Source organism: Tupaia chinensis, unplaced genomic scaffold, assembly GCF_000334495.1.
Source record: "Tupaia chinensis unplaced genomic scaffold, TupChi_1.0 Scaffold143796_1, whole genome shotgun sequence".
In the NCBI taxonomy this organism is placed as follows: Eukaryota; Metazoa; Chordata; class Mammalia; order Scandentia; family Tupaiidae; genus Tupaia; species Tupaia belangeri.
The window spans coordinates 1,644,001-1,655,339 of NW_006203646.1; the positions used below are offsets into that span (position 1 = coordinate 1,644,001).

The window sequence follows — 11,339 nt, forward strand, 5'->3', positions numbered from 1 at the left end:
TTACATTTTTTTTTTTTTTTTTTTTTAAGAGATTTTCACTGTAGGGCGCGTGCGCTCGCCAGACAGAGATATAGAGACAGAAAGCAAGAAATCACCCCCCGGGGGGATGGTCACGCCGCAATCCCTTCTCCTCCATTCTCCTCTCGGGATCTTGGGCACGCATGCACACGCGCCCGACATGAGTTTTAAGCCACCAGGTCCGGGACACGAACCGCGGTCGACTACGTGGGAGTCCAGCGACATAGCCATTATGCTAACTGCTGGTTCCCTGCTAATGACAGTTTTTGACCACAAGTGCAAACTAAGACCTCAAACCTTTTGCAACAAGGGACTGTCATTCTGTGCTACAGCACAGATAACCCTAATCCTGCTTTAACTTTGGAGAGAACTTTGAATTCTCATTCCAAGCAAGTTTATTATATACTTCAACTTATGGTTTAAGCAGTTATAAGCTAATTTTAATTTCTTTTTGCTATGTCTAAGACTGTCCAGATTCCAGAATAATTGAACTTCACGAGGGCATTTGGTACTAAAAGCAAAACCAATTGAATGTCCTTTTCATTACTCAAACCTTATCTCTGTAGTTCGAAGGACAGAAATTACTCATAAACTAACCTTACACAGCTCTGTTCCCTTTGATGTTAATGGAAATGTTATGAAACAAAATGTTCACAGCCCTCTGGAGGGCACCTGTTCACTTACCAGATTCCCAGGGTGGAGAAGGCATCTTCATAGGTGAAGGGGGGCCCAGCTGTAACAGCTTTTCAAGTTCTCTCTCTTCATCAAGGATCATGAGAGGCACTCCATTCAAGGGGAGATGTGCAATCTGGTGCTCTTCAGGCAGGTCGAAACTCTCAAAATCTGTCATGAAATGGAAGCATTATGTCAGGGCAACATTTCTCAGTGTGGTCAGCAGGCCCTAAGAGGTCAGAGACTTTTTCGGGAAATCCATGAGGTCAAAACTATTTTCATGCTAATATAAATACCTTTTCCTATAGTATTGACGTTTTTTTGGAGAGGTTTTTGCTATAGGGTGCATGCACTTTCCAGAAAGACAGAGAGAGACAGAGAGACAGAAAGCAAGAAATCACCCCCCCCATGGGGGATGGTCACACTGCAATCACTTCTCCACTGTCCTCTTGGGATCTTGGGCACACACGCACACGTGCCCAGCGTGTTTAAGCCACCGGGTCTGGGACTCGAACCACGGTAGACTACATGGGAGTCCAGCGACATAGCCATTACACTAACTGCTGGTCCCTAGTACTGACTTTTGTAAAGATGGCACCATTGCAATACTTGATAAAATTGCTGGTGCTTTAGCACAAATCGAGGCACCGACGATAAGTATTTGGCAGTCACTACATTCATTCTTCACCTCTATTTACTTGTAGGGAAAAATGCCTGCTTTGACACTTTACCATATGCAGTAAAAAGTATTAATTTTATTAGCTCTCAAGCCCGGAGATGTCTTTTTAATATTCCGTGTAATAAAATGAGAAGTACGCCATAAAGCACTTCTGCCGCATACTAAAGTATGATGATCATCTCAAAGGAAAGAGCTGTGCAATTATTTGAGCTGCAAGTTAAGCTACAGGCCTTTTTCTTGAAACATCATTTTTATTTGAAAGAAAAACTGAAAGACAAACTATGGGACTCAGACTTAGGTATTCGTCACCCATTTCTCTCAAAGGAATTAAAGTCTATCATTTCAAAGAAAACTGACAATTTGTTGTCAATGACAGAATCTAAAATGCTAAGGAAAAAAATAAGAATTTTAGAAAACTTAACTGTAATCAGCTAGACGCTAGTTTGGAAAACTTACCTTGCCATCATTAGCTTATACTTAGAATTCTCTAATGAGATCAGTGATGACATTAATAAATATGCTTTTGATATTGTATAATGAAGCATTTCAACATCTGGATATCTACATATTCCAGTGAACCAATATTTCCAAATGATCAAATTGTGATATATGCAAGTATAAAAGCTATATTCCAGGGGCCACAGGTGTGGTGTTTGAGGCACTGGACTCCCACATGGTTGACTGGTTTGAGTCCTGGACGCAGCAGCTTGAAACTCACACCAGACGCATGTGCATGTACCCAAAATCCTGAGAGGAAAATGGAGAAGGAACTGCGATGTGGCCATTCCTTCAGAGGGTGATTTCTTGCTTTCTGTCTCTGTCTCTTCAGTGAGCACATGTGCCTGACAGCAAAAATCTCTCTATCAAAAAAAGATATAGTCCAACTCTAAAATAAAACCTATGACTTTCACCATCAAAATGCAAAATGCTCATTGATAAAGTTTCAGATTCCATGTTAAAATTATATGTTCAGAGGGCCAACAGATGGCAAGGTGGTTGAGGCTCTGGACTCCCACATGGCAGACTGCAGTTCGAGTCCCAGACCTGGCAGCTTGCTTTCTCACTTTACCTCTGTCTCTGTCTCTCGCAAGTCAAGTTAAAATAATAATAATAAATGAAATGAAATAATTCTCAAGAAAAAAATGTTCAGAAGCAACTGCTTGTTGAATTTGAATGAAATATCAGTCACACATCCAAGAAGACTATTAAAATGTTTCCTTTTTTCCTTAACTACATTTCTGTGTAAGGCCAGATTTTCTTCATACATTTTTTTTTTTTTTGAGAGATTTTCACTGTAGGGCACGTGCGCTCGCCAGACAGATAGAGAGAGACATAGAGACAGAAAGCGAGAAATCACCCCCCAGGGGGGATGGTCACGCCGCAATCCCTTCTCCTCCATTCTCCTCTCGGGATCTTGGGCATGCACACACACGCGCCCGGCGTGAGTTTTAAGCCACCGGGTCCAGGACACGAACCGCGGTCGACTACGTGGGAGTCCTGCGACATAGCCATTACGCAACTGCTGGTTCCCTTCTTCATACATTTTAACCAGAACAGATGCAACGTTCTGAATACAGAATTTGACAAGAATCCAGTTGTCTTCTGGTAGGCCGAATTAAGCAAGTCTTAAAAGTATAAACCATACCATTCTTCTCACTACATTTTTTGTTTGTTTTGGAAGTTATTTAATGAAGAAAAATGTCCTTTACATTCATGAAATATGCTTAATGAATTCATAAACATTTTTAAATTGTTCAGTTTTAACTTCCAACACAAAAACATACTGCGGTCAGTCATGTGAGAGAGTTCAGCGCCTTCACCACCACCCACCTGCTGGCCCCCCTTCAGCTCAACACAAGAAATACAAACAGGACACAAAAGCCTATCACTCAATTCTTCTGACTTCTGGATTTTACCAGGCTCAAAAAAGAGCAGACTCATTCTTGAGTACTTGGGCTCTAGAGAACTTTAACTTCTAAGGAAAAAGGTGAGAAGAACCATGACTTTGATCTTTCGAATACGGCTGACCAGAAATTAGCAAAAATGCACCACATTTTCTTGAAACTTAATCACACATCTTCCAGCTCGGCAATCCTCCTTACCCTCAGATGGGTTCACAAACTTGCAACAATAGAATCCCAAGAGTAGTAATTGCTTGATTATTTATAATATACAAAAGCCAGACAAAACTGAAGGTATTTTAGTGAAAGGATGACTAAATGCTTCTGGCTAAAATGGAAAAAAAAAAAAACCAAACTAAAACATCCACGAGGCCCTGTCTGATGTGTTCCCAACACTTCACCTGTATTCTTCTTCACTCTGCCTTCATTTCCCAAAACCCGCTTTAGTCCTCCCTCCTGTCTGAGGATCTTTGCACATACTGTGACTTACAATACTTCTTCTTGCTCACCCTTAGTGAGACCACCTGTTCAGTGTCTGACTTGCCCAACTAAGGACTCCGTCAGAGCAAGGCCTGTCTTATTAGCCACTGCCAAATATTGCCTAGCACACACCAGCCTCTCCTCAAATGTTTAAGTGTAAATTAAAGCTTAAAAAACTGACTCTATAACAGAAAATATTTCAGATACATGTAGCAGAATAAAGGAACTAAAGACATGTTTTCACTAGCTAGATTTTTCTAACCAAAGAACTACTTAACTCTACCCAAAGAACGCTCAGGTATTGTTCAACTTGATATAAAGCCCACTTTATTTTTTTAAACGGTACTTTTTTTGAAGAATTATTTAATTTTATTTTTATCATCATCATTATTATTGAATTTGCTGTAGGGCATGTGCACTTACCAGAGAGAAAGAGAAAGAGGGAAAGTGAGAAAGCAAACCACCAGGTCCAGAACTCAAACCACAGTCGACCATGTGGGATTCCAGTGCCTTAATAACCATGCCACCTGCCAGCCCCATAAAGCCCACTTTTCAAAAGACTTACTAGGGGGACCAGCAGTTAGCGTAATGGCTATGTCGCTGGACTCCCACATAGTCGACTACGGGTCGTGTCCCGGACCCAGTGGCTTAAACTCACGCCAGGCGCATGTGTATGCACGCCCAAGATCCCAAGAGGAGAATGGAGGAGAAGGGATTGTGGCGTGGCCATCCCCCCGAGGGGTGATTTCTCGCTTTCTGTCTCTCTCTGTCTGGCGAGCGCATGCGCCCTATAGCAAAAACCTCTCCAAAAAAAAAAAAAATTTAAAAAATAAGCCTTACTAGGAAGACGGTTCATTTACATGGAGACTTGTACAATGTTAGCGAACACATCTTGACCTCCCCCTACGTCCTAAGCTTTTGAGGACAGAAACAATGTCCTCTGCAGCTTTGCTCCTGTTCCTCTCCTGATTTAAGACAACACCCTGCAAATAATTCTGCTAACAGTGTATTTGTTCAAAGTAATCCAGATTCAGACCGTCTCATGAAAGCTTTAGATTATCTAATCACATTTACATCAAATTATAGGTGAGTTAAATTCTAAGAGAAGCTAAAAGCCGAAACCTTTTTTTTCTTTTTCAACCAAAAGATATTACCTAGTGGATTGAAGGGAAAGAATTTTTCTATTTCTGGATAGGTATCATCTGAGGCAGGAACAGAGAGTGTTGCTTTCACAGTCTTCTCAGTCATCTAGAACCCAAGGAAATATGGATTAATAAGAATGGAAGTCTCATCAACCAGGTTAGTAGGGTATCTTCAAAACATATTTGCTTGGGACCAGCAGTTAGCATAATGGCTCTGTCACTGGACTCCCACGTAGTCAACCATGGTTCAAGTCCCAGATCCAGCGGCTTAAACTCACGCTGGGCATATGTGCGTGTGTGCCCAAGATCCCAAGAGGAGAATGGAGGAGAAGGGATTGTGGCATGGCCATCTCCCCTGGAGGGTTATTTCTCGCTTTCTATTTCTCTGTCTCTGTTTTTCTAGCAAGCACACACATCCTATAGCGAAAACCTCTCCAAAAAAAGAAAAAAAAAAAAGAAGCCATGATTGCTTCACCACATTTTACAATCTGTCAAGCTGTAATCCTCTGTTATGATTATATCTAAATATAATCAAAATGTGAGAACCACAGTGTTAGGTAGTATAAAATAAATAATACCCAGTAGCATGGCTCAAAAGTTGAGCGCTATGGGACCAGCAGTTAGCGTAATGGCTATGTTGCTGGACTCCCAGGTAGTCAACCGTGGTTCAAGTCCTGGACCCGGTGGCTTAAACTCATGCCGGGTGCATGTGCGTGCGTGCCCAAGATCCTGAGAGGAGAATGGAGAAGGGATTGCGGCGTGGCCATCCCCCCTGAGGGGTGATTTCTCGCTTTCTGTCTCTCTGTCTCTGGCGAGCGCATGCGCCTTATAGCAAAAACCTCTCCAAAAAAAAAAAAAAAGTTAAGCACTAGCACCTGCAGTAAATGTTACCAAGACTGCAGAGCTGGGTTAATTCAGAGCTAATGAACTCAATTATTCAATCCATTAGAGAAAATGGGCTTGTCGACCACAGTAGTAACTAATCCTAGAAACCACTTTTTAGGTTTACAGAAGTGAAGCTTTCTGTCAGTGTTACCTTAACTATTTAATTGATGACTATTAAAAACAAGTTTGTGTTTTTCTAATACATACTTCACAAGAAGCAGCAAAAGACAATCAAGAACTTTAGAATACCAAGACAGGACCAGCCACCGCGGCACAGCAGCAGTGCAAAAACCACTCGGCAATGCTAGAAGCCATGTGCAAGATCGGGGTTTGGTCCCCAGGCTGACTTGTACATGCCCAGTGCACATCTGTGTGCCTATGATCCTGGCTGGCTAAAAGGCCAGGGGAATCACAGCCTGAGACCCTGTTGAAGGTGCTTGTCTTTCTTTCACATGTGTGCTCTCTCATGAAAGAAACAGAACAAACGGGCCAGCAGATGGCATGGTGGTTAAGGGTACTGGACTCCCACATGGCCGACCACGGTTTAAGTCTCAGATCTGGCGGTTTGCTTTCTCACTTTCTCTCTGGTCAAATAACAATAACAAAATAAATAAATAAAGTTAAATAAAAATAAAATAAATTTTAAAAAATAAAAAGAAATAGAACAAACAAAATATCCACCAATATGTGTAATTTCCCTAGTCTAGAATTGGCTGGTAGATGGGCAACTACAGTAGTAGCCTAAAGTGGAAGCCTGCATAGTCTTGATTTATCACATGTGCACATCTATAAGAAATATCTACTGTAGAGTTTCCCATACCTATGTCTGTGTAACAGTCTAATTTCTTTCATATCTTTGCAATAAGTTTATTTAACATTTTAAGTCAATACAGTTTTTTTGGTTTTGTTTTGAGTTTTTTTTCCTTAAGATGCATGCATTTGGCAAAGAGAGACAGAGAGAAAGTGAGAAATTACCAACACCTTGCCCCAGCCCCGAGGAGGAGAGGGAGATGGCCATGCTACAATCACTTCCTTTGCGATTTTAGGAACACAATCACATGTGCCCAGAGTGATTTTCAAGCCTCTGGACCCTGGATTGGAACTATGATTGGCCATGTGGGAGTCCAGTACCTTAGCCACCATGCCACCTGCTGACCGCAAATCAATGCGCTTTTTAAAAAAGACATCTTGTCGTAAACTGCCCTACAGCTAAGTTACAGGTTTAGACATAAAGTGCCAGTTGTTTGTTTCCTAATACACACTAAACAATGATTGAATTATTAATACTTATGCGTTAATCCACACGCTAAAGTCAGCTGTCACGGTGAAGTCCTCTCACTCTGGGAAATAATGACCTGTACCTCACGATCTACCCTCACACCAAGACTACCAGCCAACTGTCACCTAAGAAGCTGGTGCTTGCTTTGGAAGGCAAGGGACGGGATGGCAGAATCTGAGTTACTGGATCAGTAACTTGACTTCTCCCAAGGCACCATCTTTCTCAGCGCTTTCTGTATCTGTAAGTGGATCACACCAATTAATCTGCTTGAAGACACTGGTTAAGGACAGGTGGGGCAAAAAATATGCATTGCTGCATCTGAGACTTCCGATCTCAGTGTTCAGAGAATTCCACAGCAGCATGAGTTCCCTCTGCTAGTCTACATTCCCCTTCCACTCAGGAGAAAGCGAAGCAAGATGCCAGTAGTCATTTTGAATGTCATAAGTACTGGATTGTTTAAACTGTCTTTATAGCTAACACTTACCTTTCTTGCAGAGAAGGTTGGTTGTTTTTGCTTGGGGGGTCCATTAGTCTTTACTGACTTTTCTGTAGCTCTGTTGACAGTTCCTAAAGCCTTTCTGGTAGCTTTAGGTAAAGCAGGTGGAGCATCGAAAATTTTGCCAACACGTGGTGTTAAAACCTGAGATCTCCCATCTAAGGCCTTAACTGTTGAAGAAAAATGTCGTTTTACAATAAGAATATTCTGGCAACAAATACTTGTCCGACTTGAATGCTGACTGTACATAAACTTGACCTAATTTTCATCCCCAAATCTGACTCTCGTTTTTGACAATGGCATGGCCATGACATGCCTAATAGTATTGAGATTCAGTACTCTTAAATGATCTTATTAAGATATTGAACATGAAAAGGGACCAGGCACAAATCTGAGGCCCATCCATGCCCACAAAAGCACATTAAACGCCTCTCCCTCTTCGGGCTCCAAGCCATACCCAATTCATCCTCAACAGCAGAGTATCTCGCTACAGCCCCTACTGTATACTTACAAGGCCCAGAGCCCAGCTTCAACCCATCCTTGGGAGCCACCCGGGTGCCTGGGTCTCCATTTTCCTTATCAACAAAGATCAGAGTAGCCATTCTGGATTATTCTAAGGGTGAGAAACACGTATTAGATACTGGGGATGGGAGATGGGGGAAGATGAAGGACGCTAAGATTCAGCAACAGACCAAACTTTCTATCCTAGAGTCGTTCACATTCAAATTTAAGAGCTAAGCAGAAAAAAAAAAAAAAAAAAGGGCTAAGCAGAGCGAGAAGCTGGTGCTTGAGCCAACTGGCACCAAACCCTGTTCTTAATTCTTCAAGCCGGAGCCGGAGCAGCGGTCTGGACAGGCACCCATCCATCATTCAGGAATCGCTGTGGGTCACAGGCGCAGTCGGAGCCCGCGGCTCCAAATCGGCTCGGAACCATCGACCCCTCGGGGAAGCTTGGGGCCCCAGCCCGCCCGCCTCCTTCCCCACCGGACCTGGTTGGCCCAACCACTCCCGACCGTCCAGTTTACCCACGCCGCCGTCAACAGGCAAGCTATCCCGAGACTCCGCAGTGATCGGACGCCGCGCACTCGCCGTTTAAACCAAAACTCGCAACGCGATTGGCTCGCCCACCCACGGGGCGGGATCGAAGGGCGGAGTCGCCAAGAAGAACCAATGGGACGAACCTTTCTGCGGAAGTTTTGGACTTGTATTCTGGGAAGAAAAAAACTAGGATCGGGCAATATTCATAAAACCTGAAAGGCTTTTTTGCTCTTTATAACACTGAGTCGCTTGGACTGAGGCAGATTCAGTAACCCTGTTGGGAATCATCTGAAAGCTCCGCGCCTCGCAATGAAATAACTATGGCTAAGGCCAGGTGGTGGCACAGTGGTGACCCAACTGGATCCACTTGGGAAAGGTGCTGGGGTGGTATCCGGCATCTGAGCACTGCAGGCTGTTGGCACCTGTCAGTGATCCAAAAGGCTGAGACGACGGGTGACTGTGCCTCGCTCTCAAAATCTCTCTGGGGACCACCAGTTGGCGTAATGGCTACGTTGCTGGACTCCCAAGTAGTCCACCACAGTTCGAGTCCCGGACCCGGTGGCTGAAACTCACGCTGGGCGCCTGTGTACACATACCCAAGATCCCAAGAGGAGAAGGGATTGCGGGGTGGCCATGGCCCCTGGGGAGTGACTTCTCGCCTTCTGTCTCTCTGTCTCTTTCTGTTGAGCACACACGCCCTATAGCAAAAACCTCTCCAATAAAAAAAAAAAAAAAAACCTCTCTCTGAAGAAATAGATGTGTGAACTTTTTGAAAAATTATTTCATTTTATTTAGTTTTTTTGTTTGTTTGCTTTGATATTAGTAAAGATATTTGTTCTGATAAGCATAATATTTATTTTGAAGTGTTTCTGATGTATAAAATCATATTTAATATTATTTGTTAAATATAGGATTGTTTTCTAGATTTACAAGTAAGAAATTTGATACTTTCAATTTTTCCACTTCAACAGACTACAAAAAGTTTTAAAAATTCTTTTAAGAGAGTTTTTTTGCTATAGGCCATATGTGCTCACTAGAAACCAAGAGAGACAGAGAGAAAGTGAGAAGTCACCCCCCCGAGGGATGGCTATGCCACAATCCCTTCTCCTCCGTTCTTTTCTGGGGATTTGGGGCTTGCGCACACACGCAACTGGCGTGTATCAAGCCACTGGGCCCAGGACTGAAACCATAGTTGACCATGTGGGAGTCCCACCCCTCAACCACTACCCCACCTGCTGGCTTCAAAAAAGTCAAATCTAAATTTACCTTTCCTTTTTCCCCTTTCTGACAACTACCCTAAAAAAGACTTTTATTATTATTGCTAGCAGGCACCTTTACTCCCTAGAGAGAGAGAGAGAAGGAGAAAGAAAAAGCATCCCAGTGGGGCGTGGCAATGTCACAATCCTAGCTCCATTTCTTCATTCTATTGGGATTTGGGGTACACAGGCACATGCATCCTCTGTTTTTCAAGCCAGCTGGCCCTAAAAAGAACATTTAAAAGTGTAATCTAATCATGGATTAAAACCTATTCCTCACAGAGATAGAAGTGAATATGGCTCAGTCCAAACCAATGGTCTCCTAAACACTTTTATTTATCAATACTTTATAAGGAGGTTGGGATGCTATACGTACAAAATTACTGTCTTTCTAAAATGGAAATCACCTTATTTCTTTTCTAAGCCAAAATGTAAGTTCACTTCTGACAAGGTATCAAAATACTAAAATGTGTATAGTGCATGCCCTCATAGCACCTGGTATTCCTTTCCTAGAGATTTTCTACAACTGTAAATTATCTGAATAATTTAGTGTCTCCCTCACTCAGAATGACATAGCATCCAGAAAAAAAAAAAAAAAAGGCAATGTTAAGACCAGCAGGAGGCACGGTGGTTATGGCCTGGATACCCACATGGTCCACTGAGGTTCCAGTTTCCACCTGACACTTGAAAATCATGCAGGAACGTATGCATACATGCCCCAAATCCCAGAAGAATGGAGATGGGATTGTGGTGGTCATCTTCCCTCTGGTGACCTCTCACTTTCCCTCTCTCTCTCTCTCTCGTGTGAGCACATAACCCTATAACAGAACCTAAAAACAAACAAACAAAACTCTCACCTCCCCTGGCACGTTACACACCCTAGCTCCTGATTTTAACTGCTTTTTCAGTTACTGTATCACAAGCTATCCCATTCATTTCAGTCCTCTAATGAAGCCTGAGCTGTGGTCTATTTTGAGTACTAAGTTTTAAAATGTTTGGAAACTTATTTTACGTTTTAAGAATCACACTAGCGAGCCTAATAAAAACAAGACTCCAAACTTCATTCTCCAAACTCCAACCTCACCCGAGGCACTGGCACTACGGTCAGCTCGAAATCTCGCGAGATCTGATCGCGCAGGCGTGCTTGTTAGTGCGCATGTGTGATGGCCCGGAAACGACGTCAGTCGTCTTCCAGACTGGGCGGAAAGCCGGGAAGTAAACACTGAGGGCTCGGCTGCGTTTCCGTCGGATGGTTTAGGGGTCAGCTGCGGCGGGACTGGGTAAGAAAATATTTTGAGAACTTGCGCACGGGGGTGCTGAGGAACCTAAGATGGGTCGGACGCGCCTAATTATTGGATGTACGGTCACGGGGGTGGTGAACCCCAGGTTAAGGAAGGAGCGGTGTACGGGAAGGAAGCCGTGATCCCAAGACACAGGCACGGCACTCGTGCTTGCCGAACCAAGCCTGCATGTTCAGGGAGAGTCGGCTGACT

At 43.3% G+C, this 11,339-nt stretch overlaps 2 protein-coding genes across 6 annotated transcripts in view; one reads left to right on the top strand and one right to left on the bottom strand.

Annotated features, from left to right (window-relative positions):
- PTTG1 (PTTG1 regulator of sister chromatid separation, securin) overlaps positions 1-8,723 on the bottom strand; it is a 16,381-nt gene extending 7,658 nt beyond the window's left edge. Inside the window, exons 1-5 of one of the 5 annotated variants that reach the window (XM_027766962.1) lie at positions 8,578-8,723; positions 8,064-8,165; positions 7,541-7,722; positions 4,905-4,998; positions 703-861 (exon numbers count right to left, since the gene is read on the bottom strand). In XM_027766962.1, coding sequence (XP_027622763.1) covers positions 703-861; positions 4,905-4,998; positions 7,541-7,722; positions 8,064-8,154 — 526 coding nt within the window. In that variant the 5' untranslated portion in view covers positions 8,155-8,165; positions 8,578-8,723. Of the gene's footprint in view, positions 1-702; positions 862-4,904; positions 4,999-7,540; positions 7,723-8,063; positions 8,516-8,541 lie in introns of those variants that run through there. The other 4 variants (XM_006165058.3, XM_014582775.2, XM_027766961.1 and 1 more) reach the window with 4 other exon arrangements.
- A 2,299-nt stretch (positions 8,724-11,022) lies between these two features.
- Positions 11,023-11,339, top strand: part of SLU7 (spliceosome associated SLU7) — an 18,455-nt gene continuing 18,138 nt past the window's right edge. Inside the window, exon 1 of the mRNA XM_006165059.3 lies at positions 11,023-11,126. The gene's annotated coding sequence lies outside the window, so the exon portion shown is untranslated. The remainder of the gene's footprint in view (positions 11,127-11,339) is intronic.